Source organism: Bos indicus, chromosome 26 (assembly GCF_029378745.1).
Source record: "Bos indicus isolate NIAB-ARS_2022 breed Sahiwal x Tharparkar chromosome 26, NIAB-ARS_B.indTharparkar_mat_pri_1.0, whole genome shotgun sequence".
Taxonomy (NCBI): domain Eukaryota; kingdom Metazoa; phylum Chordata; class Mammalia; order Artiodactyla; family Bovidae; genus Bos; species Bos indicus.
Genome location: NC_091785.1, coordinates 10,559,776 through 10,587,306, shown reverse-complemented (window position 1 = coordinate 10,587,306; position 27,531 = coordinate 10,559,776). Strand labels below are relative to the sequence as shown.

Genomic DNA, 27,531 nt, shown 5'->3' with positions numbered 1-27,531 from the left:
CCATGCTGTGTACATCCATGCTGTGTATTTTATGCTGTGTACATCTGTGTGTGTGCATGTTTATTACCATTTTTGTGTGATGAAAAAATGTCCCTACCCATGTTTGCATTATTGTAATTTTAGTTTTGGTTATATTGGTATTGTTTAAATGGAGGTAACACACTCTGTGTGTGTGTGTGAGAGAGAAAGAGACAGAGACAGAGAGAGAGACAGAGAGAGAGAGATACAGGAGGAGAATGCCCAAGAGAATACATTTGTGAAATTAATGTTTTCCCTTTTATTTAGGGTAGAATTTTTGGATTAATTTGGATAGACTGTGCATCATCATTTTCTTAGATAACTTTAAAATGTATTAAGTAAGATATTTAAAAAACCTAAAAGGTTTGTTGCAGGTATTGCTTGGTTTTCTTATTTAAATTCAAAAGGTATATTTATTTATTTTTTCTTTTTTTTTTAATAGTTTTTGCTTTAAGTATTGTCTAGCCATTTGTGGTTAGAGACTGTATGTTTAAATGGAGGTAACACACTCTGTGTGTGAGAGAGAGAGAGAGAGAGAGAGAGAGAGAGAGAGAGAGAGAGAGAGAGAGATACAGGAGGAGAATGCCCAAGAGAATACATTTGTGAAATTAATGTTTTCCCTTTTATTTAAGGTAGAATTTTTGGATTAATTTAGATAGACTGTGCATCATCATTTTCTTAGATAACTTTAAAATGTATTAAGTAAGATGTTTAAAAAACCTAAAAGGTTTGTTGCAGGTATTGCTTGGTCTTCTTATTTAAATTCAAAAGTTGTATTTCTTTTTTTCTCTTTTTTTAATAGTGTTTGCTTTAAGTATTGTCTAACCATTTGTGGTTAGAGACTGTATTGGATGACTTCTGATGTCTTGTCTAATTCAAGATTCTGCTTATTTAGTGTCATTTGTACAACTAAAATATGTAAAACACGTGTAATGTCTTGAAAGATCATTTCATCCAGAGCTTCTTAGTTTCTAACTTAGTAGTTGATGATTTTCAACTTGCTACACCAAGGATGCATATAAATGAGTCAACAGAGAATGTATCTATTTTAAAAAATGTGTTCGTAATAATAATTGCAAACTTAATTTCCCTTAAAAAAGGTTTACAACTTTGCCTATGACTGAAATTTCCCTAGGACATTTTTCTCACTATCTATGTCTCTCTCCATCTCTGATAGAAAAATCACATTTCTGCATACACACAAGCACATACATGCAGACATACTCTTTCCCCACTATTTTTCAAAAACCATCTAAATATTAAGGTCCATTTTCCAAATCTAAATAATGTAGTATATTGCATTTTTAGGTAATTAGATCCTATTTATTTCACATGGAAAAACTCAGATCCAGATCTTCATTTAACATGTTATCATTTAATAAAAAATAAGTGTTTGCAGCATTATTTCCTATAATCTTAGAGGAATTTCTGGGGAATAAGATCCAGAGTCAATTTTATTAGTCTTGACAGTCAAGCATACTATTTCTTCACTTCTTGAATATTATTATTCAAAATCATAGTTATTTGGCTGCTTTTTAAAAGACAAAATTTGGGGCACGAATATCTCAGCTATAAATTTCCTTTGACTGTCAGTGTTTTAAATTAGACCCACGCAGCAGCAGCAGCAGTAGATCTGCTATTGTATAGCATAATATAAGCTATAATATAATATAATAATATAAGCTTATAACATAATATAAGCTACAACAAAGCAAGGATGAACAATGACCATGTGGACCAGCACTGATCTCGTAGGTATGCTATAACATCTGAGCACCAGCAACCTTCTTCAGACTGGAGGCATTTTGATTATGAACCATAAAGGATGATATTTGTAAAAACTTGTGAACTCTTTAAGAGAAAAGATGGTAACATAATCAAGGTGGTGATTGTCCAGAATTGTAGAAAGAAACCCTGGGATAGTTCAGCATCAGCCTTTTATAAGCGGAATTTGTTTAGTCTGCAACAGAAAACAAGAAGGGACGATATGGATGACTTACAGGATGTTGATAATATACACACTGAGGCAGAACAGGCTTTTTGAGCACAAGAAATGCAATTGCACGTGGATGGTTTGCAGACTGTTGGTTTGGCTTAGCGGTGTAAGACAAAATATGAAAAGTACTTGCTGAAGAAGCCACACGTACGGTGTGTAAGGTTCCGATGGAGCCGTTGTATTGTTGGTCTTTTGTGTTTCAGTATGGCTGCACTGCACTACACTATGCCTGTGAAATGAAAAACCAAACGCTCATTCCTCTGCTCCTTGAAGCCCGTGCAAACCCCACGATAAAGAATAAGGTAAGGATCTGTGGACCACGGTCTGAGGTCCTTCCAGCAGCATCACCTTCTAACGTTGGCCTTGTGTTGACATAAATAAATTGCCCCTGAAGTTGTTAATAGCAAATTATTAAGGAGTCAAGTTATCCCATTAAAGTTAGAACCCAGTGATGCACGATGCTGGATGCTTGGGGCTGGTGCACTGGACGGCCCAGAGGGATGGTATGGGGAGGGAGGAGGGAGGAGGGTTCGGGATGGGGAACACATGTATACCTGTGGCGGATTCATTTTGATATTTGGCAAAACTAATACAATTATGTAAAGTTTAAAAATAAAATAAAATTAGAAAAAAAAAAAAAAAGTTAGAACCCAGTGACATTCAAAGCCCTTGCCAAGCCTGAGTCAATCACACTAAACTATTTACTAGATCCTTTGCATTGACATTTGACTTTCTTGGCGATAACTACAGTTTCTTTTTCTTCTCAGGATGGTGAGACTTCCCTGGATATTGCACAGAGATTAAAATTTTCCCAGATTGAATTAATGCTAAGGAAAGCATCATAGTCTTTGAGATCTCATATGAAGAAGTAGTAAAAGGCCTGGATTGTGTCTCAGTCTTGGACTATGGGTCTGCAGACCATTCACTCTGGGGACACCCGTGGTACGGGGATAAGGTTGGTTGCCATGGGTAACATTTTCGAAGAGCTTTGTATTTCCAATGTTTTTTGCTCAGTGGAGTTCATTGTGGTCACAATCCTTCTGGGGGAGACACTAAAAATGTTGGACTCTCCACATCAGTCAAAAAAAGGTGATGTTTCAAAGTCAATCTCTCCTGAAGGAAAGGATCAGTGTTCTGTCTTTTCAGTTGCACTGCTCTTATAAAGAGGCTGTCCCGTCCATATCCTGCCCCAAAAGACAAACTGTTCCTCTGAGGCTCCTTTGAGTAATAAGACGAAGAATCAAGCAGATATATTCGTACAGAATGGTATATGTATGTGTGTAGGTTTAGAGATTAATATGTAAATATTCCATCTTCAACAAAATCATGTATCAGTTGTCAACAACAAATATTGGCAAATGCTTCAAGTCAGCTTTTTTTTTTGCCTTACAAAGAGCCACTGTATCAGCATCTCGAGATGTTTTGCTATCAGTTTACAAATTAGAGCCGTCTTGATTTCAAACATGATTATATGACTATCAAGTTGTTTGTTCAAAAATATTTTTATGATTCTCTTGTGAATGCAGGGCAGTTACTAATCTTGTTAGTGCATTTTTTATTGATAAAATTAAAATATTGTAAATTATTTGAATAAATAATTCTTTACAAGAAAGAACTACGTGATGAGGTGGCGTCTGGATTAAACTTCTAGAGGAGAGAGAGTGAACATTGAAAGATCTGTCTCAAGTTCTTTGTCAGTGAAACAGAACAGAAATAAGCATATTTAAAAATGATTGAATTTTTACAAAGCAAGACTGCATCTTGATTATTTTTAGCCATGGACTACACAGTATGTAGTAACAAATGCAGTCTAAGAATGAAAGATTTACCATCTCCAAACAGAACAAAGGTCTAATAAAAAAATAAAATCCAGGAAAATTCATTGAACTCTGCACAGTACCTTAAGCACATACTTTTTGAGGGAAGTAGTTGTGTGTAGATATAGATTCTGAAGACCTTAAATGTCTCTTACTACATTATCTAAGATCCATTCACGTTGAACTGAGCTATAAGGTGACTCTGAAGATTTAAAAAAAAAAAAAAGTGAAACTTCCAACAAATTGCCAGTATGCCTTCAGTTTGGTGTCAGTGTTCTGCAAAATCACCATACCATGTAATTCATAACTGTTGTCTTTGTGTGAAAATTGAACAATTTTCTAAAGAAATAAATCCAGATTTATAAACGAGTTACTTTGCCAACAAAGGTCTGTCTAGTCAAGGCTATGGTTTTTCCAGTGATCATGTATGGATGTGAGAGTTGGACTATAAAGAAAGCTGAGTGCAGAAGAATTGATGCTTTTGAACTGTGGTGTTGGAGAAAACTCTTGAGAGTCCCTTGAACTGCAAGGAGATCCAACAAGTCCATCCTAAAGGAAATCAGTCCTGGATATTCACTGGAAGGACTGATGTTGAAGGTGAAACTCCTACTTTGGCCACCTCATGTGAAGAACTGACTCACTTGAAAAGACTCTGATGCTGGGAAAAATTGAGGGCAGGAGGAGAAGGGGACAACAGAGGATGAGATGGTTGGATGGCATCATTGACTCAATGGACGTGAGTTTGAGTAAACTCCAGGAATTGGCAATGGACAGGGAAGCCTGGTGTGCTGCAGTCCATGCGGTCACAAAGAATCGGACACGAATGAGCAACTGAACTGAACTGAACTGGGTATGATTGTCTAATAACAGTACCTTTGTTAAGATCAAAGCACAATGTTGTATTATGTTCATGATATTTTAAAAACTTTATTCCTGGTGTTTAATTTTTGAAGGCAGAAAACTGGGCTAGACATTTGTAGCCAGTAGGTCTCCTAGCAACAACCTGTAAATTATCAAAGAAGCTTGAGCTAGAACCTAGGTACTGAAACACACACACATGCTTTATTGGAAAAACTCATAAATATCCTAGAAGATATCTTCTTTGACTCTCAGCTATGAATCTTGGCCTTTTCATCTATACTGTACATTGATTTTTCTTTTTTGGTTAAAGCAACTTGGCTTCCTGAAATAGTGTTATGTCTCTGTAGCAATAAGGTAAAAACATCTAACTTATTTTTTCAAATTCAGCAACCATCTGGAGATTCAAGACCTCTGACTCCAATTCATCATTTTACTTTATTGCTCCAAAAATATGGCTCATAGACAAGAATAAAAGTTTTAGGGAAGTTTATTTGAATGACTTAAAGAATGACTAGATAATTCCTAGCTGTCAGCTAACACCTACCTTTCAAGATGGCAGAATACACAATAGTACATGAAAACTGTGTTCCCCCAATGAGTGGTTCAATTAACTGAAAAAATCAAATGTCAGTTTTAGCCTCAAATGCAAAAAATCTGAAGGAATGAATACAATCTTAACCCCAATCTCTGCCCTCCCTTTTACTAATAGGGTGGGTTTCCAATGCTGAAAATCTTTCATATCTTTCATTCTTGGCCCCATCATTCTTGAGGTTTTTTCTAAGACTAGTTAGTATCAGGTGTTTCACAAGCTCACACTGATAGTTCCCTGGGAAAGGCTGGTATCTTCCTGTTTCATCAGATGTATGATTTCATTGTACATACGGTGAGGAGCATCCAGACCCCAGATGAAATCCACGTGAGCCCATTCAGGAATGTTCTTATGGTAGATGAGATTGGTCACCTCGGAGAGCAGTGTTCTCACATCATCCGGATTTGAAAGCCAGTCCTGACCCCCAGTCCAGATTGCTGTAGGGACTGTCATGTCTCTAACTTTGTACCTTACAGGAGTTGGCTAGAGAAAATAAATAGTTTTTAACTGTATAACATTTGGACATCCAAACTCATAATTTACTTTTCTAATAAACTCAGTAAATGTGCTCTGTGTTGTGATGAAAGGCGCATGGGCACTGGAGCCATACAAAACTGCATTGAGAGTTTCTACGCCAACTCCTGCTCAACCTCATTTAACCTCGTTTTCTTCATCTGCAAAATGTGGATGATGCCTGGAATAATTTACCAAGTTAAATGAGAAAACATCTCAATTGCCTAGCACCTTTGGCATTGCATGTTCAATTCTTTCCCTTCCTATTAGTAAATATTTAATATACAAATTGCCTTTAAAAGATAATACTCCTGTTTTTTTCAAAGATAATTTCACAACATTTCATGAGGTCAGATTGAAAAGATTGTACAGAGAAAGGCAAGAGGATGGAATCTACTGAGAAGGACTTGGCTGTTCACAGGGGTTTTCTGTCCTGTGTCTCAAGAAACATGGGGAAGCCAATGGCACTGAAACTTAGGGAGTTTGAACCTAGAAGTGGTAAGAATTAGATCCTTGCTCTAGTCGCCCATCACCCAGAGAAAGGATATCTAGGATTCCTAGTTCTTGAGATCTTCTCTTATTCAAACAGAACTACCAGATCAGTTTGGCTGGCTGAGAGCCCTTGATGTTAATAAACACCAAGAACTCTCAACAGAAATGTCCAGGCCCACTTCTCAGAAAATCCACCCTGGACCCAGGACTCCAATCCTGGGAGTCTTTATTTCTCTTTGTGGCTTTTAAGAATTTGAAGGAATAGCATCTGATACTGTGAGTTATAATAAGACATATGTATATGGTCTTCATCCAAGTTTGTGGTCAGATCCACTTTAATAGAGTAACTAAATGTGGAAAGGACTTCCCTGGTGGCTCACACGGTAAAGCGTCTGTCTACAATGTGGGAGACCTGGGTTCGATCCCTGGGTCAGGAAGATCCCCTGGAGAAGGGAATGGCAATCCACTCCAGGACTATTGCCTGGAAAATCCCATGGACAGAGAAGCCTGGTAGGCTACAGTCCATGGAGTCGCAAAGAGTCGGACACGACTGAGCGACTTCACTTTCACTTTAGATATGGAAGGTTGGAATAGTCTATGGAACCTATGTTTTTCTCATCTAACAGGTGAAAAGATTGGCCTGAATATCAGGACTGGCTCTAAGGCTGTGTGCCTCTATGATATCTTTTTGTGTAATAATGCTTTTTGGTATGTGTGTTTTTCTTTCCATGACATTTTTTGTCACCCCTTTTGCATGCTTCACTTTCTAATTCATGACCTTAAATATTGATTAATTAAATCTACCTTGGAACTGGTATGCTTTCTCTAAAGCTATCTTTTAGGAAACAAGAAGGATCTAAAAATATATAGCTGATACTCGTGATTGAGAGTTTGCTCTTCAGTGGCACTGCAGTGGTCTCTCCAGTTTCCTAGACTTTTATATCTAGACTGTTATAGAAAAGTGGATGCTAAGTATGATGTGAGACTCTCAAAGATCCACCTGTGTGTGTATTCTGCTCCTTCCAGCTTTATGTTTGTGTGGTCAATATCTGTTTACATTCATATACAAGCTAACCAATAAACTTCAGTGAAGATTTTATGCTCAGAAAAGTTTGATGCCCATTACTTTTACTTTAAATTTTAGTCCATAGCATTGATCACACACACATTTTCTTGGGTAATATGTTTTCATATTTTTCACTTGCAGATTACAGATTCATTAAAAGTGTAACCAGGGAGAATTCTTACAAGTTATCTCATCCAATAATTTTCATTTTAAAGAGAAACAGATTGAGGCCTGAAGAATCAAAGCAGTCTGGCCATCATTACACAACTTTGTAGGGCAGAGGCATAACTAATGCAGTAATTCTTACTTGTTATTAATACTCCTTTTACTGTACCATGAACCAACCTCACTCCTGCCACCTTAATTTTTTTTTTCTGTTGTCATTGTTGTTTTTAAATCTTAAAGATCTTTCTAGCAGCCACCAGACTACACCCTTCCCTTCACTGTCTACCCAGTCTTGCTCCTAGGGGGCCCAGTCCCTTGCTCACAGAGGCAGCATCATCAGAAAAGTTCTCCTAAGCATTATAACAGTCTTTTTTTTTAACTTCTAAAAGTCTCTTGTCAAAGCTTTAAACTTTCTCATATCCTTAAATGAAGTTGAACCAGAACTAATTACTTTCTACTTGAATTCTTTCGTAAGAATTTATTTTGTGCCATGCACATAGTTGACTGACAATGTCGTGTTAATTTCTGCTGTACAGCAAAATGATTCAGATATATATTCTTTTTCATTTTCTTTTCAATTATATGCACCAGATATTGAATAGAGTTCTCTGTGCTATACAGTAGGACCCTGCTGTTTATCCATCCTATATATAATAGTTTGCATTTGCTAATCCCAAACTTCAAGTCAGTCCGTCTCCTAACCCCTCCGCCCTGGCAACCACAAGTCTGCTGTTCTATTCGTCTGTAAGTCTCTTTTGTAGATAAGTTCATCTGTGTCGTATTTTAGATGCCACATATAAGTGATAACATGCGGTATTTTCCTTTCTTTCTCTGACATACTTCACTTAGTATGATAATCTCTGGGTCCATCCATATTGTTGCAAATGGCATTATTTCACTCTTTTTTTATGGCTGAGTGGTATTCTATTCTACTTGATTTCTTATACTTTATTTCCATTTCTAGAATAAACTGCCAGTATAACTTTTCTCTCATGCATTTCAAAAGGATATATTTTCAGCAGATGGTATTTGATTTTCTTACCTGATTGCTTTTTTCCAGATTTTTGGTCTCACTACCCCAGTCAAATGCCCGGAGTTCCCCAGAATTCGCTGCCTAAAAGGAAACAACAATTTAGATGGCATTCAAATGTGTTAAGGGATAAAGGTGGGAAAAGGGTTGAAAACATGCTGCCAAGTCTGCAGTTATGAGGGAAGCAGAGGACAAAGCCTGAAGCTGCTTTCCATTCAACTTCAGGATAATCTTCAGGAGAGTGTAAAGACAAGAATAAGGTCCTTCAGGAAGAAAAATGTGCTACAGAACTTGACCACCATATTATACAACCCCAGAAAGTGTATCCCCATCATAGTCTATGTAGGTGGGAATCCTGCACACACCTACAGTGGGAGAGTACCCCCTACAGTTGTGCAATGTAGTGACTCTGGACGAAGATGACCAACACTTAATCCAGTTTAGAATTCTTTAATTTTAATGATAAAATGCCTCTCCCCACTCTTCTCTCTCTCTCTCTCTCTCTTGCTCTCACACACATCTACCAAAATATAACAATGACCTTTGAAGAACAATTTGACTAGGTTCTAAATTAGAAAAATGGACACTACCAGTATTTATGATTTATTAATGTCATCATCACTATTACAACTTTTTGTTGAGTTAAAAGTCTCTCATTTTCAAAAACAAAGTAGTATTTTTAGTACATATGTATATACATTAGTCACTCAGTCATGTCTGACTCTTTTGCAGCCCCTTGGACTTTAAAGTCCACCAGGCTCCTCTTCCATGGAGTTCCCAGGCAAGAATACTGGAGTGGGTGGCCATTCCCTTCTCCGGGGGCATTTTTAATAGGTGAGAATCTAAGGTTAGTGAGGTTCTAACTCTCTGTACTGTGTGCATTGTCATTCCCACAGCCGATTGGGGTCACTCTATAGTATCATCTATAATGAGCAATATTAGTTTTGTTGCTTCTTCACATGTGAAAGAATAACGAGCAGTCACATTGTTCCTTGAACCGATGGCAGAACAAACTCACCACACTGTGCCTAGAGATAGTTTCCATGACTGTTCATCAGGACATTCCTTCCTCGGCTCCAGATGCAATCTTCAGCACAGAGGACTTCCGTGGAAGCCTCTCTGGGGAATTAGACCTGCATTTGCATTTTTATTTCTACTTGACCATGCCATCCTGCTGGAAAAGCCTATCTCCAGTCTTATCTTTGAGGTGGCTAGAGATTCACATTCACATTTTGAGGAGTCTACTAAAGATGTCCTAGGGCCAGTCCTTTCCTCCCATATCTTGAAAAGTTTCAGTTTTCTAGATCAAACTCACAGTTGAAATAGTGTTGACAGAATCACATGTCATCTTGGAATAAAGGTGAAACAACTCCTGGGCTGTCCGAAGAGCACTGACTTTTCCAGACAAACTGCACAAACACCTTCAACAAAGAGTACAAACTCAGCGCCCTTACCTGGCTCCAGTGCAGGATGTTTTGCACAGACGTTCCTGAAGGAGTATGAGCGACATACACATTTGCTCGGCTCTGTAACAAAGCATGAGTAGTTTGTGGGACATGAATGGAAGTCTTCATTCCAATGCCAAAGAAAGGCAATGCCAAAGAATGCTCAAACTACTGCACAATTGCACTCATCTCACACGCTAGTAAAGTAATGCTCAAAATTCTCCAAGCCAGGCTTCAGCAATGTGTGAACTGCGAACTTCCAGATGTTCAAGCTGGTTTTAGAAAAGGCAGAGGAACCAGAGACCAAATTGCCAACATCCGCTGGATCATCGAAAAAGCAAAAGAGTTCCAGAAAAACATCTATTTCTGCTTTATTGACTATGCCAAAGCCTTTGACTGTGTGGATCACAATAAACTGTGGAAAATTCTGAAAGAGATGGGAATACCAGACCACCTGACCTGCCTCTTGAGAAACCTGTATGCAGGTCAGGAAGCAACAGTTAGAACTGGACATGGAACAACAGACTGGTTCCAAATAGGAAAAGGAGTACGTCAAGGCTGTATATTGTCACCCTATTTATTTAACTTATATGCAGAGTACATCATGAGAAATGCTGGGCTGGAAGAAGCACAAGCTGGAATCAAGATTGCCAGGAGAAATATCAATAACCTCAGATATGCAGATGATGCCACCCTTATGACAGAAAGTGAAGAGGAACTAAAAAGCCTCTTGATGAAAGTGAAAGAGGAGAGTGAAAAAGTTGGCTTAAAGCTCAACGTTCAGAAAATGAAGATCATGGCATCTGGTCCCATCACTTCATGGCAAATAGATGGGGAAACAGTGGAAACAGTGTCAGACTTAATTTTTTGGGCTCCAAAATCACTGCAGATGGTGACTGTAGCCATGAAATTAAAAGACACTTACTCCTTGGAAGGAAAGTTATGACCAACCTAGATAGCGTATTGAAAAGCAGAGACATTACTTTGCCAACAAAGGTCCGTCTAGTCAAGGCTGTGGTTTTTCCAGTGGTCATGTACAGATGCGACAGTTGGACTATGAAGAAAGCTGAGCGCCGAAGAATTGATGCTTTTGAACTGTGGTGTTGGAGAAGACTCTTGAGAGTCCCTTGGATTGCAAGGAGATCCAACCAGTGCATTCTAAAGGAGATCAGCCCTGGGATTTCTTTGGAAGGAATGATGCTAAAGCTGAAACTCCAGTACTTTGGCTACCTCATGCAAAGAGTTGACTCATTGGAAAAGACCCTGATGCTGGGAGGGATTGGGGGCAGGAGGAGAAGGGGACGACAGAGGATGAGATGGCTGGGGCATCACGGACTCAATGGACGTGAGTTTGAGTGAACTCCGGGAGATGGTGATGGACAGGGAAGCCTGGCGTGCTGCTATTCATGGGGTTGCAAAGTGTCGGACACGACTGAGTGACTGAACTGAACTGAAGAGCAAATCTTCAGGGTGTCAAACGCAGAAATGGGAACATCATTAAAGTCCCAGCATTTATCCATGAAATAGAAAACTACACATGCACATAATTAAAAAATGCCCCTAAACCTATCCCAAGCACCTGAATTTTTCATCTGAGAAAAGCTTCTCATTAGACATCTGACTTTATCTTTTAGAAAGCTTTCCTAAAGTAATTAACTGAGACTGCATTCAAATCTCACTTCTGCTGTTTATTTTTTAGGAGAAATTGAGAGCATAGCTTAATCCACTAAATGTGAGGTTATTAATCTGCAAAGTGGGAATATTGATAATACCTGTTTCATAGGGTTGTTATAGGGAATAATAGCCTGGCATGCAATGAAATGCTTATCAAATGATAGCTGTTCATCATATTTTTGATTAAAAAAAAGGCAAAAAAATCTTCCATGTGCCTCCAGCTGTTGACAGATAGCCCTCCACTGTCTGGTGTCCTTGGGGAACTGTCCCCTCTGCAGAGAGCTGCACTGCCCATCTCCCCATGACTGGTGCTGTCTGTGGGGGTTATAAAGACCCAGCCCTCTCATGCTAACTTGGGACAATTCTGAAGGATCATCCCATCTTTACAGATCCCTAGAGGGTCAACTGAGGTTCCCACTGAGGCTACATCCCAGCTGGACTTTTTTGATCTACCAAGTCCTGTTGCCTTCCCTTTCCTATGTGTTATCCCAAGGCCATAGCCTGAATCATTCTGCACACGAATCTCTATCTCAGAGTACGCTTCCTGGGGAACCCACTGTCATGCTTGCCAAATGGAAGCTATGCCTTGTGTGTGCTAAGTTGCTTCAGTTGTGTCTGACTCTTTGCGGTCCTATGGGCCATAAACTGCCAGGCTTCTCTGTTTATGGGATTCTCCAAGCATGAATACTGGAGTGGGTTGCCATGCCCTCCTCCAGGGGATCTTCCCAACCCAGGGACCAAACCTGTGTCTCTTACATCTCCTGCATTGGCAGGCAAGTTCTTTACCACTAACACCACCTGGGAAGAACTGGGAAGCTATCTTAGCCAAACTGAAACTCCCAGACAGCCTATCACAGGACTTAAACTACAAACTGGAAAGGTCTGAGTAAAAAGAAGACATGGATGGTGCACAGCAGTTTTCTCTTTCGACTTATGGGTTCTAATCACATATTTTTGTGGATGTTAATTCACTGTAGGGAAGCTGTTTTCAGACCTTTTCAATCTTGAATCTATGGAGTTAATGCGTAGTCATGCTGTTATGTTAAACTTGACTCAGCCCATGCTGAAGTATTTTCTGCACAGTATCATGATTTGAAGAAAACTGAGTTTCTTGGAGCATCACTTCCCTAAATCTTCCCTGGCATTAGCTCACCCTCAAGGAGAGAGACTAATAATTGTTTGCTTTGTTCTGGGACACTGAGAATTGACGAGGCTGCCACTTACCATGTTCATATTCTTTGGATTAAATCCTCCCAGGAGTAACATGATGTTGCTACAAATCTGATCCATAATCACCTGGCTGCAAAGGTACACAACAAACTGTCTAAGAAATCGGGTCTGGTAGAGAAATTCTCTTTTGCCAAACAATCCCTGTAAAAACATGAAATGAAATAGTCATTATAGTAAAAAAGAAGTGTCTCTAGTGTAAAAGCATATTTCCTAGCCAATGGACTGGAAAACTCTTGTGCATAGGCAAGGAATTTTCTGAGGAGTCACATACCTTGATCATCATATCTGGCAGCAGCAAAAATTTGGTCCCAGGGCTTTTTGCATATTTAATAGTAGCTATGGGTGCTAAAGCAAAATACATTTTTATTTTCTGAGCCAGCTCTGGCATGGTGGAAAATGCAATAAAGCCTGCAAAAAAGAAATATGTCAACATGGATATTGAATATCCTAGAGCAAATAAAATGCTTATTTAACTTCTATCAAGATGTTTCAGTAATTGTTTTGTTCTTTAGTAGCTAAGTAATTGGAGAAGGCAATGGCACCCCCCTTCAGTACTCTTGCCTGGAAAATCCCACGGATGGAGGAGCCTGGAAGGCTGAAGTCCATGGAGTCGCTGAGGGTCAGACACGACTGAGCGACTTCACTTTCACTTTTCACTTTCATGCATTGGAGGAGGAAATGGCAACCCACTCTAGTGTTCTTGCCTGGAGAATCCCAGGGACGGGGGAGCCTGGTGGGCTGCTGTCTATGGGGTTGCACAGAGTCGGACACAACTGAAGTGACTTAGCAGCAGCAGCTAAGTAATTATGTGTGTTCTAACTCTCTTGAGAAATTATAAGCTCCTTGACAGGCAAAAACAACAGCAGCAACCGCATCTCTGAGCTTCCTCTGATGTATAGGATACTTGCTGCCCATTACTAGGTTTTCGGTGAATTATTAAATTATTGAATCCAATAATATGGATTTTGAGAAAATATGTATTTTGAGAGGTAACTATATGTTAGATACTTTGCAGGAGAGTTTCATGGATCTTACTTAATTCTCAGATGCTTGTGAGGTATTTTTCATAAATCTTTATAGTGAGAGACATCAAGGCTGAGAGACATTTTCTTGTTTATTGATAAAAAGTATGTTCTCTAACATAATGGGTATTGAGATAACAGAGTTTTGCTGGTTTTCTTGGATCTCCAGCTTTTCTGGAGCCCAAATTGGAACACAGTAGCTCAGGTGGGAAAGAATCCACCTGCAATGCAGGAGACCCTGGTTCGATTCCTGGATTGGGAAGATTTGCTGGAGAAGGGATAGGTTACCCACTCCAGTATTCTTGGGCTTCCCTGTGGCTCAGCTGCTAAAGAATCTGCCTGCAATGTGGGAGACCTGGTTTCAGTCCCTGGGTTGGGAGGATCTCCTAGAGAAGGGAACAGCTACCCACTCCAATATTCTGGCCCAGAGAATTCCATGGATTGTATAGTCCATGGGGTTGCAAAGAGTCAGACACGACTGAGCAACTTTCACACACACTAGTAGAAAAGTCGTCCAGTGAACTGGATTCCAGTTCTTATTTTTGCCCATAGACTAGGTATGGGATATTGGTAAAGTCAGTCTGTGCCTCAGTTTCCATACTTATAAAATAGAGACTAATACCCCAGATTGCAAAGGGACAATCTTTCTAGAGCCTTTGGGAGGAAAATACTATTGTAGACAGCCAGGGCATGGCCATTATATTTGAAATACTATGTGTCTATTTCAAAAGCACCTGCATACTCTCTGTCTAAGCTGATATTTGCATGTTGTGGGGCAGGAGGGTGGGCAGGGAGAAACCAGAATCTCATGGCCCTGAAGAAGCCAGATCTGAGAGAAGTGTGTGATGCCTGGCCTGGCTGTGCTCATATACGCTCACATTTCTCCTGAATATACAAACCTGATTTTTTTTGGAACCTACCCATGGTGGTGCCCTGTGAATAGCCGACATAATAAATCTTTTCTTGGCCCGTTTTCTGCAAAATAAAGTTTATGACTGCAGGAAGGTCAAACCTAGCCATCTCATCATAGCTACAAGGGGAAAAGACAAAGTTGTATGAAAAATTATAACCAGAAACAAACAAAAGCAGCCCCCCAGGGTTTACAAACACCCTTGAGTTGTCAGTCCTATCCATCAGCTTGTTACTGTGTTCCTCACAACACTCAGGATGGACTTGTTTCAAACCCATGATACGTGGGTGCCTCTGGGAGCATGGGCTGTTAGCAAACTGCTGTTTTCTCTAGAAATTATCAAAGAGAAATAACCATCTTAATCAACATTCAGTGAGCACAAGCTGCACCTCCTGATGGGGGTGTCCTTGTTATTCGACTAGCAGAATAGAACAGGGCCAACCAGATTGTTTGTTTTTGAGGCCATGCCAGGTGACCTGCAGGATCTTAGTTCCCCACCAGGGATTAGACCCATACTGCCTGCAGTGGAAGCATGAAGTCTGAATGATTGGACTGCCAGAGAATTCCCATGCAGATTCTTTATATGAAATGTATTAAAGATGCTGCAGGGTCCCTTCTCTGGTGAAATGGATAAACAGCAAGTTGAATATCAAAAGATCATTCAAATAAAAACATTAAAAAAACTTTTGTAAGAGTGTGAGAGATATAGTAACCAAGTTGATGGCCCCTAAGGCTTATTCATTCCCCGTATATCTTTAACACTGCCTGTCCTCATCATCTTCTGGGGGTGGGAGTCCTCACTTAGGGAAGAGTCAGTCCCAGGATATCCATCTACAAGGAAATGGACCTACATTTCTCCCATTCCAGTCTCCATCACCTGACACTAACCAGCATTCTTATCCCACTGGCCATACCAACCTTCTACTTGAGGAACTCAATTTACTGCCCCCAGAGAATCACTAGTCAACTATGACAATTAGGGGACATAGTGTTGGGATATTGATGGGCCAACCAAAGTAAATTATCCTAATACCAGGAGCTCTAATTCTTTACTCAGTTCTCCCAAAGATATCCATGTTCACCTCCACTCTCAAGATTTACATATACCTGAAAGCCCAGAACTCATCTTGGTCTATGGAGAGGGTCTTGTGCTTCCGAGACCAAGTGTTGCCTCTGCTGTTTCCCAGCCACACGTCAAAACCAGCATCTGCCAGAATGAAGCCCAGGCTGTTGTTGGGCAGGTTGGAAATCCAGTTGCTAGCATCTCCCAACAGGCCATGCTGCAGTAACACCACAGGTCTGGGACCTACAGAAAAGTGAATTTCAACAGCGTGTAATGTTCTGCACCTGCCTTATCCCTTCATGTGTTTGAAGGTTTAAAGTTAGACAGACCTGTGTTCAAACCTCGATTCAGCTGCTTGCTAACTTGATTACCTTGGGCAGTTACTTAACCTTTCTGTGCCTTGATTTCCTCATGAAGAAAATAGTATTTTTGTTATGATTAAGTAAAATAGTGCACAAGAAGCAGATGGCAGAATGTCTGGCACAGAGAAAGAATCAATAACGTTTGCCTTCTATTGTTGCTTTTGTGTAGTTACCATTATCGTTAGACTTGTCTGGGGTCAGAGGATATTGGAAGTGCCCCAGGAAGAACGTATAGAATTAATTTAATTATATATAATTATAAATATCATATACAAATAAGAAAATAATGTTATTATATTTTAATAAGCTATATTATAAAATTATATATAAATATATGTGTATATTAATATCATAATATCAATAATGTATACTATGGGCTGTAAAGAGTCAGACACAACTTAGTGACTGAGCAATAAAATTAATATACAATGTAAAATTAGGATTCTAAAGTATATATAATTATTGACATACTATTAATATACACACATATAAATATATACAAATATATTTAATATATTATATGTTTACTATATTAATAATATATAAACATACACTTGTGTAATTATAAATATGATATTTACACACACACACACACACACATATATATACACACACACACCATACACTTAATGGCTTAATTATTATAGATCTTTCAAATCAAGAGGACTGGCAAGCCAGCTTGAAGGAATTCCAACTGTTAAACGTGAAAGTTTTAACATCAGAATAAATAATGATGATATAAATTACATCCCATTGAATAAATTAAAAATGTATGAGTTAATATTGACACCAAGAAAAAAATAAACAAGTAATTATGGGAGGAAAAAACTCTTAGTTACAGCATCTGTGTGAAACTGTCATTCATTTGTGTCTGACCTTTGTGACTCTCTGGACTGTAGCCTGCCAGGCTCATCTGTCCATGGAATACTCCAGGCAAGAATACTGGAGTGGGTTGCCATTCCTTTCTCCAGGGATCTTCCTGACCCAGGGATCGAGCCCAGGTTTCCCGCATTGCAGGCAGATTCTTTACTGTGTGAGCCACCAGGGAATATGGAAACTTGGATGGTGTTTAAATTCATCCATGGATGCTAAAATTAGTGGGTAAAAGTTTGAATAGGTATAGGATATTTACATATCTTGAAAATATCTCCTCACAAATTATTTATGAATTCCAGAGTGAAGAATATGAACTTTATGGTAGAAAAACAGCAGACACCACCTTAGCAAAGTGATCATTGCTAAATATTGCCAAAATGGAAATGCCTGACCTCTTAAAAGTTAGTAGCTCTTGTCATTCAGTAAACAGTTCTTATCAGTGAACTGAGTCCATACTCAGTCCATACTCAGAGCCTCCATATAAGACAAAGGCCTTTCTATAGCAAACTCATTCAGCATCTGGGCAATCTTCATGAATGCTGTTTGCCTCATTTTGTCCTTCTGGAGAGAGAACTCGAGGGCTGCTACTGCAAGGCCAGGATAAAGGAACTCAGAGTTAGTTTAGGTTTTCCTTTGTGTCTGGTCCTTGAGTTCATCCTCTTAACCCTCAAGGAGATGACCTTAACAGGTGATCAAATCAAGGCGAATCAGTGCTCCTCTTTGGAGCCCTAAGGACGTTTCCCCTAATTGGGGCCAGCTTGGTCCTCCTTAGCAGTACGCTTTGTACTTATGGTTCACCTAGTGAATGAATTGGCTTAGAAATGATTTATTTCATTTCAGATTTCCCCTTGAGTCGTGGGCTTTCATTTAAATTACAGCTAGCAGGTGAGTGTGTAAGGGCTGCTTAAAGATCTATCGTTTCTGAAGATGGCCCAGCCTATTTCACCTCTTGATGTAAATATTTGAAGCTAACAACGATTACTTGAGAAAATAAAATTTAAAAAAGGCTTTTGTCACAAACTTATAGACATCTTTCAGTTGTTTCAGTATGAATTTTATCGGCCCTCTTTTTGAAGAGACGGTGAGAAATCCTTTTCCATCACTGCTGGGGGATTTCTTCCTTGAAGAGGCCAATGGGAGCTGCAGGAACAACATCAGCCACTAGAGGGGAGTATTCTGCACCCGGTAGCTCAGTTGGTAAGGAATCCGCCTGCAACGCGGGAGACCTGGATTCGATCTCTGGGTTGGGAAGATCCCCTGGAGAAGGAAACGGCCGCCTACCCCAGTATTCTGGCCTGGAGAATTCCATGGACTGTGTAGTCCATGGAGTCTCAAAGAGTCGGACATGACCGAGTGACTTTCACTCACCTTGAACTCCAATTGCCTGGGCAATGAGGAAACAGTCTGAATAAACAGTATTGAAGAAAACAAACTCCATCCATGAATAGGTGCTGCAGGTAACCCCCTAAGCTTGTGAAAGGCCGCAGTCTCCTGACTGCTTGGAAGAACTGTGGCTTGCTTTCCCTCTAGGATTCATGGGGCTTAGTGAAAAAGTTCTTTCTATCTCCAGGCCATTCATTTATTTATAAAAAATTCATTCATTCATTCCACATATATTTGGCACCTGCCATGTGCTTGGCACTATTTTAGGCACTGGTTATACCCTTGAACAAAACTGATAAAGTTTCTTGCTGAGTTTACATCCTGGTTGGGAGAGACAGTTAATAAACAAACGAGAAAATATCTATCATATCAAAGGTGTTAAGGGCTATAAGGAAAAGTAATCAGGATAAAGGGCCAGATATCCATAGTTGGGAAGGGTTTGTTCTTTTGAACAGACTGGTTAGGGAAGAACATGGCAGAAGACCTGAAAGAGAGGCCAGAGCAAACTGCATGGATATCTGATGAAACTGTGTTCCAGAGAGAGAACTGGAAGTTCAAAAGCGCTGACATAAGGGCATGCTGGACATATATAAAGCATAGCTATTTAGCTGGTGTGAAAAAAAGCTGCACATTGCCCCCAACAGTGCAAAAGAGTGCCCTTTTCTCCACACCCTCTCCAGTAGAAAACCATAATTTAAAAAGACACGTGTATCCCAAAGTTCATTGAAGTACTATTTACAATAGCCAGGATGTGGAAGCAACCTAAATGTCCATCATGAGAGAAATGGATAGAGATGGTGTGGTATATATACACAATAGAATATTAATCATAAAAAGAAACAAAATTGGGTCATTTGTTGAGATGTGGATGGACCTAGAGTCTGTCATGCAGTGTGAAGTAAGTCAGAGAAAATCAAATATTATATATTAATATGTATATGTGGGCTTCCCTTGTGGCTCAGCTGGTAAAGAATCTGCAATATAGGAGACCTGGGTTCAGTCTCTGTGTTGGAAAGATCCCCTGGAGAAGGGAAAGGCTACCCACTCCAGTATTCTGGCCTGGAGAATTCCATGGACTGTATAGTCCATGGGGTCACAAAGAGCCAGACACGACTGAGAGATTTTCACTTCACAATGTATATATGTGGAATCTAGAAAGATGGTACAGATATATCTATTTGCAGGTCAAGAATAGGGACACAGACCTAGAGAATTGATATGTGGACATGGGGGAGGGGGAAGGAGAGGGTGGGGGAGGGGGAGGAGAGGGTGGGGTGAATTTTGAGATGAGGCTTGATATATATACACTGTGCTGTGTGCTCTTCTGAGTTGCTCAGTCGTGTTCGACTCTGTGCAACCCCATGGACTTAGCTCGCCAGGTTCCCACCATGTGTAAAACAGATAGCTAGTGGGAACCTGCTTTATAGTACAGCAAGCTCAGCTTGGTGCTCCTTGATGACCTAGGAGGGGTGGGATTGGGGTAGGGAGGAAGGGAAGTCCGAGAGGGTGGGGATGTATGTATACATCTAGCTGATTCACTTCCTTGTACAGCAGAAAGTAACAACATTATAAAATAATTATACTCCAAAGAAAAAAATAAAATGAAGATATATTATTTGAAAAAGCTGTACAAATGTAAATTAGAGTAAAATAGAACCCTGAAGCTTCTTTATACCAAAGCCAAATAGCATTCATTCAGCATTTTCTGGTCCTAGTTAAGACAGGAATCTTAATTTGAGTGCAGGTTTTGCAACATACTAGCAAGTACTAGCAGAGATTCTCTGGGTAATTTAACCTCTGTGAGTGGCAGTTTCTTCAGATTATTATGAAAGCTAAATGGGATTAATGTAAAGGAATTTAGCATTGTACCTGGTACATGGAAAGAAGACAGTAAGAAATTACATTATCTGTACTCATGACTGATAACATAGTGGCTGCTGTAAACGTAGCTCTCGCCTTTTAAAAGGAATAGAGCCAAATGTAGCTGAAGGATGGGTATACTTTAATTAGTAATGAAGGTGAACTTCTTAAAAGCCAACAGTGGCTGAAAATCATTGTTTAAAAAAAGGGATTGTAAGAGCAATGGAAACATGTACCAAAACCTTAAAATACACATATAGTGCTCAATTCTTTAAAAGACTTTACTGAAAAGCTAAGCAACATCTTAAATATTTACAGGATATTTATAAGACTATCTGGATGGGGAATATAGTGTGCTAGGGTGGATATCAGATGCCATGTTGTAGTTTATATTCTTTGTGAGCAAGGTTTGCTATGATCTATTTTCATGGGAAATAGATGGGGAAACAGTGGAAACAGTGTCAGACTTTATTTTTCTGGGCTCCAAAATCACTACAGATGGTGACTGCAGCCATGAAACTAAAAGATGCTTACTCCTTGGAAGGAAAGTTATGACCAACCTAGATAGCGTATTCAAAAGCAGAGACATTACTTTGCCAACAAAGGTTCGTCTAGTCAAGGCTATGGTTTTTCCTGTGGTCATGTATGGATGTGAGAGTTGGACTGTGAAGAAGGCTGAGCACCAAAGAATTGATGCTTTTGAACTGTGGTGTTGGAGAAGACTCTTGAGAGTCCCTTGGACTGCAAGGAGATCCAACCAGTCCATTCTGAAGGAGATCAGCCCTGGGATTTCTTTGGAGGGAATGATGCTAAAGCTGAAACTCCAGTACTTTGGCCACCTCATGCGAAGAGTTGACTCATTGGAAAAGACTCTGATGCTGGGAGGGATTGGGGGCAGAAGGAGAAGGGGACGACAGAGGATGAGATGGCTGGATGGCATCACTGACTCAATGGACATGAGTCTGAATGAACTCTGGGAGTTGGACATGAACAGGGAGGCCTGGCGTGCTGCGATGCCTGGGTCGCAAAGAGTCGGACACGACTGAGTGACTGATCTGATCTGATCTGATTTAAGAGATCATCAGGAGATATTCTAGAATATTTATATAGGAGGGATTGGGGGGAATGAATTAATTACTAGAAGGGATAAAAAATAAACTTTTCTTGAAGGTGTTTTTTGAAAAGCAAATTCTGTGTTTAGAGACTTCCCTGGTGGTCCAGTGGTTAAGAATTCTCCTTTCAATGCACGGGATGTGGTTTCAATCCCTGGTCAGGGAACTAAGATCCCACATGCTGAGGGGCAACTAAACCTGTGTGCTGCAAGTAGAGAAAGCCTGTGTGCTCAGCACAGCCAAAAAAACCACAAAAAACCATACCTCACTGTTTATTTGAGATAATTGGGAGTGGGGCAGTGGTGATGGGAATTAAGAAGGAGCTGAAGCCACTTTTTGGCTGGAATAATGGGCCCAGTCTGTACCAAAAATCCATGTTTCTTTCTACATACCCAAATCACAAGGAATTCTTTACTGTAGGGAAGACTGCGATGTGGGGATAATATAGGGGAAATCATACCTGTCTTCTTAAGTTGCACGAGGCCTTGAGGAATCCTGTTAACAGAAAGGATATATCCATCTTCTGTTAAGACTTCATACTCCTCACAAGGATAACGTTTATGTTGGATGATTTCACTCTACAGAAAAAGCAAAAAAAAATTTTTTTTTAGTTCAGTTCTGTATGGTTATGTTCTCAATGATTATAAAGTAAAAAGTAGATTTCTTGAGCATGGAAGAAATAGACAAGAAATTCCTTGCTTCTCACTAGCTAATTAGATTATTGTTTTTTTAAAAAAGTAAACCTTTTCCAGTTCTCATTTTCTTTATCTTTAATGTGGAGATTGAACTAGAAGGATAGTTTTTAAAGTGTAGCCCTGAGCCAAGAGCATAGCATCACTTAGACAATTGGTAGAAACACAAAATGATCAGTTTCCACTCAAACCTATTGAATTGGAAACTCTGAGGATAGGGTGCAGCAATTTGGGTCTTAACAAGTCTCTTAGGAAATTCTGATGCACTCTTAACATTTGAGAACCACTGGACAAGAACATTTATTCCAAAACCTGAGCATGTGTCAGAAACGTTCAGGGCACTTAAATATTACTGACTCACTTCAGGTTAGGAATCAGGTAATTCCAATGCATTTGTAGAATATAAAGCTGCCAAATCTCCTAAGTATCCTCAGTTTCTGCCCATTGTCATTACTTAGAGGAGGAGGGAATTATTCCTATTAGCTGCTGGTTTTAAAGGAACAGGAGAGGAGAAAGCCAGGTGCAAAGTGGCCAGTGTAGTATACAGGATAAAAGGGCATAGTAGTTAAGGGAAAGGCTGTGGGGTCCCACCACTTGAGTTTTTAAATCCTGACTCTTGGACTAATATATAAACTGTGTGATCTTAGGAAATTTAGTTAACCTGCCCCTATTGCTCAGTTTATTTGTTCATAAATTAGCTACACCAATAGTTTATTCAGGCTTCCTGGGTGCCTCAGTGGTAAAGAATCTGCCTGCAATGCAGGAGATGCAGATTTGATCCCTGAGTCAGGAAGATATCCCCTAGTGGAGGAAATGGCAATCCACTCCATTTTCTTGCTGGGACAATCCCATGGACAGAGGAAGGCTACAGCCTGTGGGATCTCAAAGACAACTGAGCACCCAGACGTGCACGTACAATAGTTTGCATTCTGTGGGATTATTGCAAAGAATGTAAAAAGATAATTCACATGTGACACCAACAAGATTGACTGGTTCATAGTAGGGACTTAAAGAGCATTAGCTGCTACTGTAATTAAAAATCACCCCCACCCCTTCAAGTAACTCCTATTCATCTTTCAGAATTCAGGTTAAGAAATCTTTCTTCAGAAAAACGTTCTTAAATTCTCTATTTTACATTTTCTTTTTTGATGTCACTGCTCTTGTGGTTAATAATTGAGTGTCTGTCTTCTCTGCTGGATTGTTAACTCCATGAACTCAGGGCTTTGATATGCTTAGATTTAACTCTGGTGCTTAGCCCAGTATTGAGGCCTAACAGGTGCTCAATTAACACTAGCTGGAAGAATACTTGAGTGAGGCAAGTTGTATACCAAAATATAGGATAAATTATATCCATATGAATTTGTTGTGTGTATATGCTCAGACACTTAGTCATGTCCCATTATTTACAACCCCATGAACTGTAGCCTGCCAGGCTCTTCTGTCCATGACATTTTCCAGGCAAGAATACTGGAGTGGGTAGCCATTTCCTTCTCCAGGGGATCTTTCCACTACAGGAATTGAATCCGTGTTACTGTGTCTTCTGCATTGGCAGGCATATTCTTTATCACTGAGCCAGATCTTTAGGAGACATCCTTCTGGCCCTTAGAAGTTCCTATACAGATTCTTCTGGGTTGTTGAGTGAAGAGAATCTCTTTAGTTGTAGATATAGCTAATCTCCCTGGGCCTCACCTACTGGGTGTGCCTAGCACCTACACAACGCTTGGGCTTCAGGAGCCCGAAGACTAAAATCCATTCAATTGGACTTGACATGGAGAATTGTACATGGAGAGGCAAATTAAGATAGAAAATTCTTATAATCTCTCATATAAATTAAATGAAGTAGAATAGAAATGCTTCAGAGTACTAATTTATGTGGCTTCTCTGATGGCTCATGGTAAAGAATCCACCTGCAATGTAGGAATCGAGAGTTTGATCCCTAGGTGGGGAAGATCCCCCGGAGAAGGAAATGGCAACCCATTCCCAGTATTTGCATGTGTGTAGATTCAGAATATTTCAATAGCCTATTTAGAGTTTTAGAATTCATTCAAGGAAGTCTCTGTAAAAAGCATCTTAAATCTGTATAAAGATATATTAAGTCTATGATAAAGCTGTGGAGCATGAACATTACAGAGAGTGACCTTACTCAGCTGGAGGCAGCCTCTTCTTCCCTGGGAAGATTTGTTGCAGAGTGGTTACAATCATGAGTTGTGTGTTCAGGCAGGCCTAGATTTGAATTCTAGTTCTACCACCTACCAGGGATGGGGCTGATTTGAGTTGCTTAACTTCTTTCATCTCAGTTCTTTGATTGCGAAAATGAGGATGGTCATATCTATAGCATAGGACAGTGAAGATGAAATAATATCTTTTCAGCTTTCATCACAATGTCTGCTGTGGGATAAGTATTACTATACCATGAATGTTATTAAAATTCAGCTAAGAATGTGAGCAGAAGCCAAAAAAAATTCTGTGGGATGCCTAGAGAGGTCACATCATTCATGAATTTTACCGACAGGAAGACCTCTCTATCATTCATAAGGGTCCTTTTATTGCCAGTCAACAGAGTTACCAGTTCAAACTAGGAGTAAATAGATTAGAATGGCACAAAATGTTACTAAAAAGGGCTGTCCTGAGAGTAAGAAAGGAGGTCTAACATCTTTCTAATATTGGAAAAAGTAGAAGAGGAATATAATTAGCACAGATGATATGGAAATAATCATAGCTCTGAGCTTGACCCAAGACACTGCAATGATTTAACAGTTCATAGGATGAACCTAAGAATTCAAGAAAAAGTTAAATTGCATTTGAAGCTCAAAGGGATTTAATTATTTGCCTGAATTTACCAAAACTGTTCGAGGTGAGCCCATATCCACTCACACCCAGCTTAGTGTTCTTTTCAGGACAATATGTTATTTTACAACTATGCTCTACTAGCAAAAATCACCACCACATATAAATATGATACATAGTGCAGATAATATACAGTTGTAAGCAATAAGCACGTAAGGTACTTCCTTTCCCCCAAACATGGAAAATCCCGACTTACAATATTCATGAATGCTTCTGGGTCCACAGTGGTAGTTCGCATATGTCCTGAATTCACATTTCTCTGGAACAAATGGGCCACCAGGATCAGAAGCCACATCTCGTTTCTGTATGAAACAATCCATTCTCTTGACAAGATTTTTGGCATGGTTCAACACCTGCATTTATCTCTTCCTGGTCATATAACAACTGATTCTAAAGTCAGAAGAACCTCTAGGTTTAAAAACTTTTTCACATGTTTGCCAGCTATAATTTCTTCTCCAAATTCCAAAGCATATTAAATAAGCTTGGTTGATAGGAATGAAGGAACATAAAGTAGAATGGAAACACCATCCAGAGCGTCCCAATACTATCTGGCTCCTCCCATTCCATCACATGAATTGGTGTGTAGAAAGAACTTTCTCTGATGCAACCTGCAATTATGTGCATCTGATACAACCCATAAAAATCTCTGTTCACCATCAGGTAATATGAACCTGGTTGTGCTTAGCCACTCAGCCGTGTCTGACTCTTTTTGACCCCATGGACTGTAGCCCGCCAAGCTCCTCTGTCCATGGGGATTCTCCAGGCAAGAATACTGGAGTGGGTTGTCATGCCCTCCTCCAGGGGATCTTCCCAACCCAGGGACTGAACCCGGGTCTCCTGCATTGCAGGCAGATTCTTTACCACTGAGCCATCAGGGAAGCCCAATATGAACATAGGAAGGAAGCATCATTTTCTTTTTACCTAGTTCTTCAAAAAAATTTTTTATTGGAATAAACTTGATTTATAGTGTGTTAGTTTTAGATGTACAGCAAAGTGTATCTGTTATACATATACGTATATCCCCTCTTTTTTAGATTTTTTCCCCCATATTAGTGATCACAGAGTATTGAGTAGAATTCCCTGTGTTATACAGCAGGCCCTTATTATCTATTTTATATTTATGTATAGTAATGTGTATATGTTAATACCAATATTCCGATTTCTCTCCCTTTACCCCTTTGTAACCATAGGTTTATTTTCTACATCTGTAAGTCTATTTCTGTTTCATAGATAAGACAAGTGTATGATATCACTTACATGTGGAAACTGAAACAAAGGTACAAACGAACTTTTTCCTATTTCTTATCTTACCTTTATTTTGTTAAGTAGAAAGATATGAAGTCTGCAGAAAACTTTACAGTCACATTCTAGGGCTTTAGTGATCACTGTCCTTTGGTTGAAGGTCAATGTAGTGATAAGCATTTTTACTTAAAATGTGGAAAAAATTTTAAGATATTTTCTATTTTCAGTGATGAGTAAAAACATTGATTGGAAGACTGAATCCTCCATGTTTAGGTCATTTCTAACTAGCTCAGCTAAATAGATGATGAGTTTTATTTGGGGTTGTAATCACTAGTTAGTAGCTGACAGATTAATTTGACGGATATCTGGTAATTAAATCATCTGCAATAACTAAAGTGAGTTGCAGCCTAGTTATTCTCATGAACTAAATGTCCCAGTTCAACCAACTGTTTGAGCAATGCCTTAACCAACTAATATTTAAGCAAAGCAGGAGAACAGTCTTACTGTCACTGTAAGTAAAGAATGTGTTGGAATTTAAGAAAAAATACTATTTAAAGTAAAATATTTGTTTGCTTTTACATCAAAGCTTCAGAACTGAGGTACCAGCAGCCACACTAAATGAGAGACTTTTGGAATGTGGTTGGTGAAGGAACTAAAGCTAAAACAGGAATGGTGAGTCTGTGAGTAAATACCCACCCACACTTTCAGCCTCACCCACCGGGCTGCCTGGCTCAGACGTGAGGAGGTGAGCTTGCAGCTTTTATTTGGACCAGTCTCAACATCTCCGCCACTAAAGATCTGATGTGTGCTAAGAGTAAGCTTTGACCTAATTTAAGAGAGCAAATAGATGGGGAAATAGTGGAAACAGTGAGAGACTTTATTTTTCTGGGCTCCAAAATCACTGCAGATGGTGATTGCAGCCATGAAATTAAAAGACACTTACTCCTTGGAAGGAAAGTTATGACAAACCTAGACAGCATATTAAAAAGCAGAGACATTACTTTGCCAAAAAAGGTCCATCTAGTTAAGGCTATGGTTTTTCCTGTGGTCATGTATGGATGTGAGAGTTGGACTATAAAGAAAGCTGAGTGCCGAAGAATTGATGCTTTTGAACTGTGGTGTTGGAGAAGACTCTTGAGAGTCCCTTGGACTGCAAGGAGATCCAACCAGTCCATCCTAAAGGAGATCAGTGCTAAATGTTCATTGGAAGGACTTGATGCTGAAGCTGAAACTCCAATACTTTGGCTACCTGATGTGAAGAACTGA

The 27,531-nt window shown here is 39.5% G+C and overlaps 2 protein-coding genes across 2 annotated transcripts in view; one reads left to right on the top strand and one right to left on the bottom strand.

Annotated features, from left to right (window-relative positions):
* Nucleotides 1-13,375, top strand: part of ANKRD22 (ankyrin repeat domain 22) — a 37,323-nt gene extending 23,948 nt beyond the window's left edge. Inside the window, exons 5-6 of the mRNA XM_019953223.2 lie at nt 2,218-2,316; nt 2,782-13,375. Coding sequence (XP_019808782.1) covers nt 2,218-2,316; nt 2,782-2,859 — 177 coding nt within the window. The 3' untranslated portion in view covers nt 2,860-13,375. The remainder of the gene's footprint in view (nt 1-2,217; nt 2,317-2,781) is intronic.
* LIPM (lipase family member M) lies at nt 5,495-25,366 on the bottom strand. Its single transcript, XM_019953214.2, has 9 exons — nt 25,220-25,366; nt 21,945-22,062; nt 15,936-16,134; nt 14,839-14,948; nt 13,168-13,304; nt 12,891-13,037; nt 10,002-10,073; nt 8,560-8,631; nt 5,495-5,764 (listed from the first exon to the last, which is right to left on the bottom strand). The coding sequence occupies exons 1-9, from the start codon at nt 25,364-25,366 to the stop codon at nt 5,495-5,497; spliced, it is 1,272 nt and encodes a 423-aa protein (XP_019808773.1).
* Between the last annotated feature and the right edge of the window lie 2,165 nt (nt 25,367-27,531).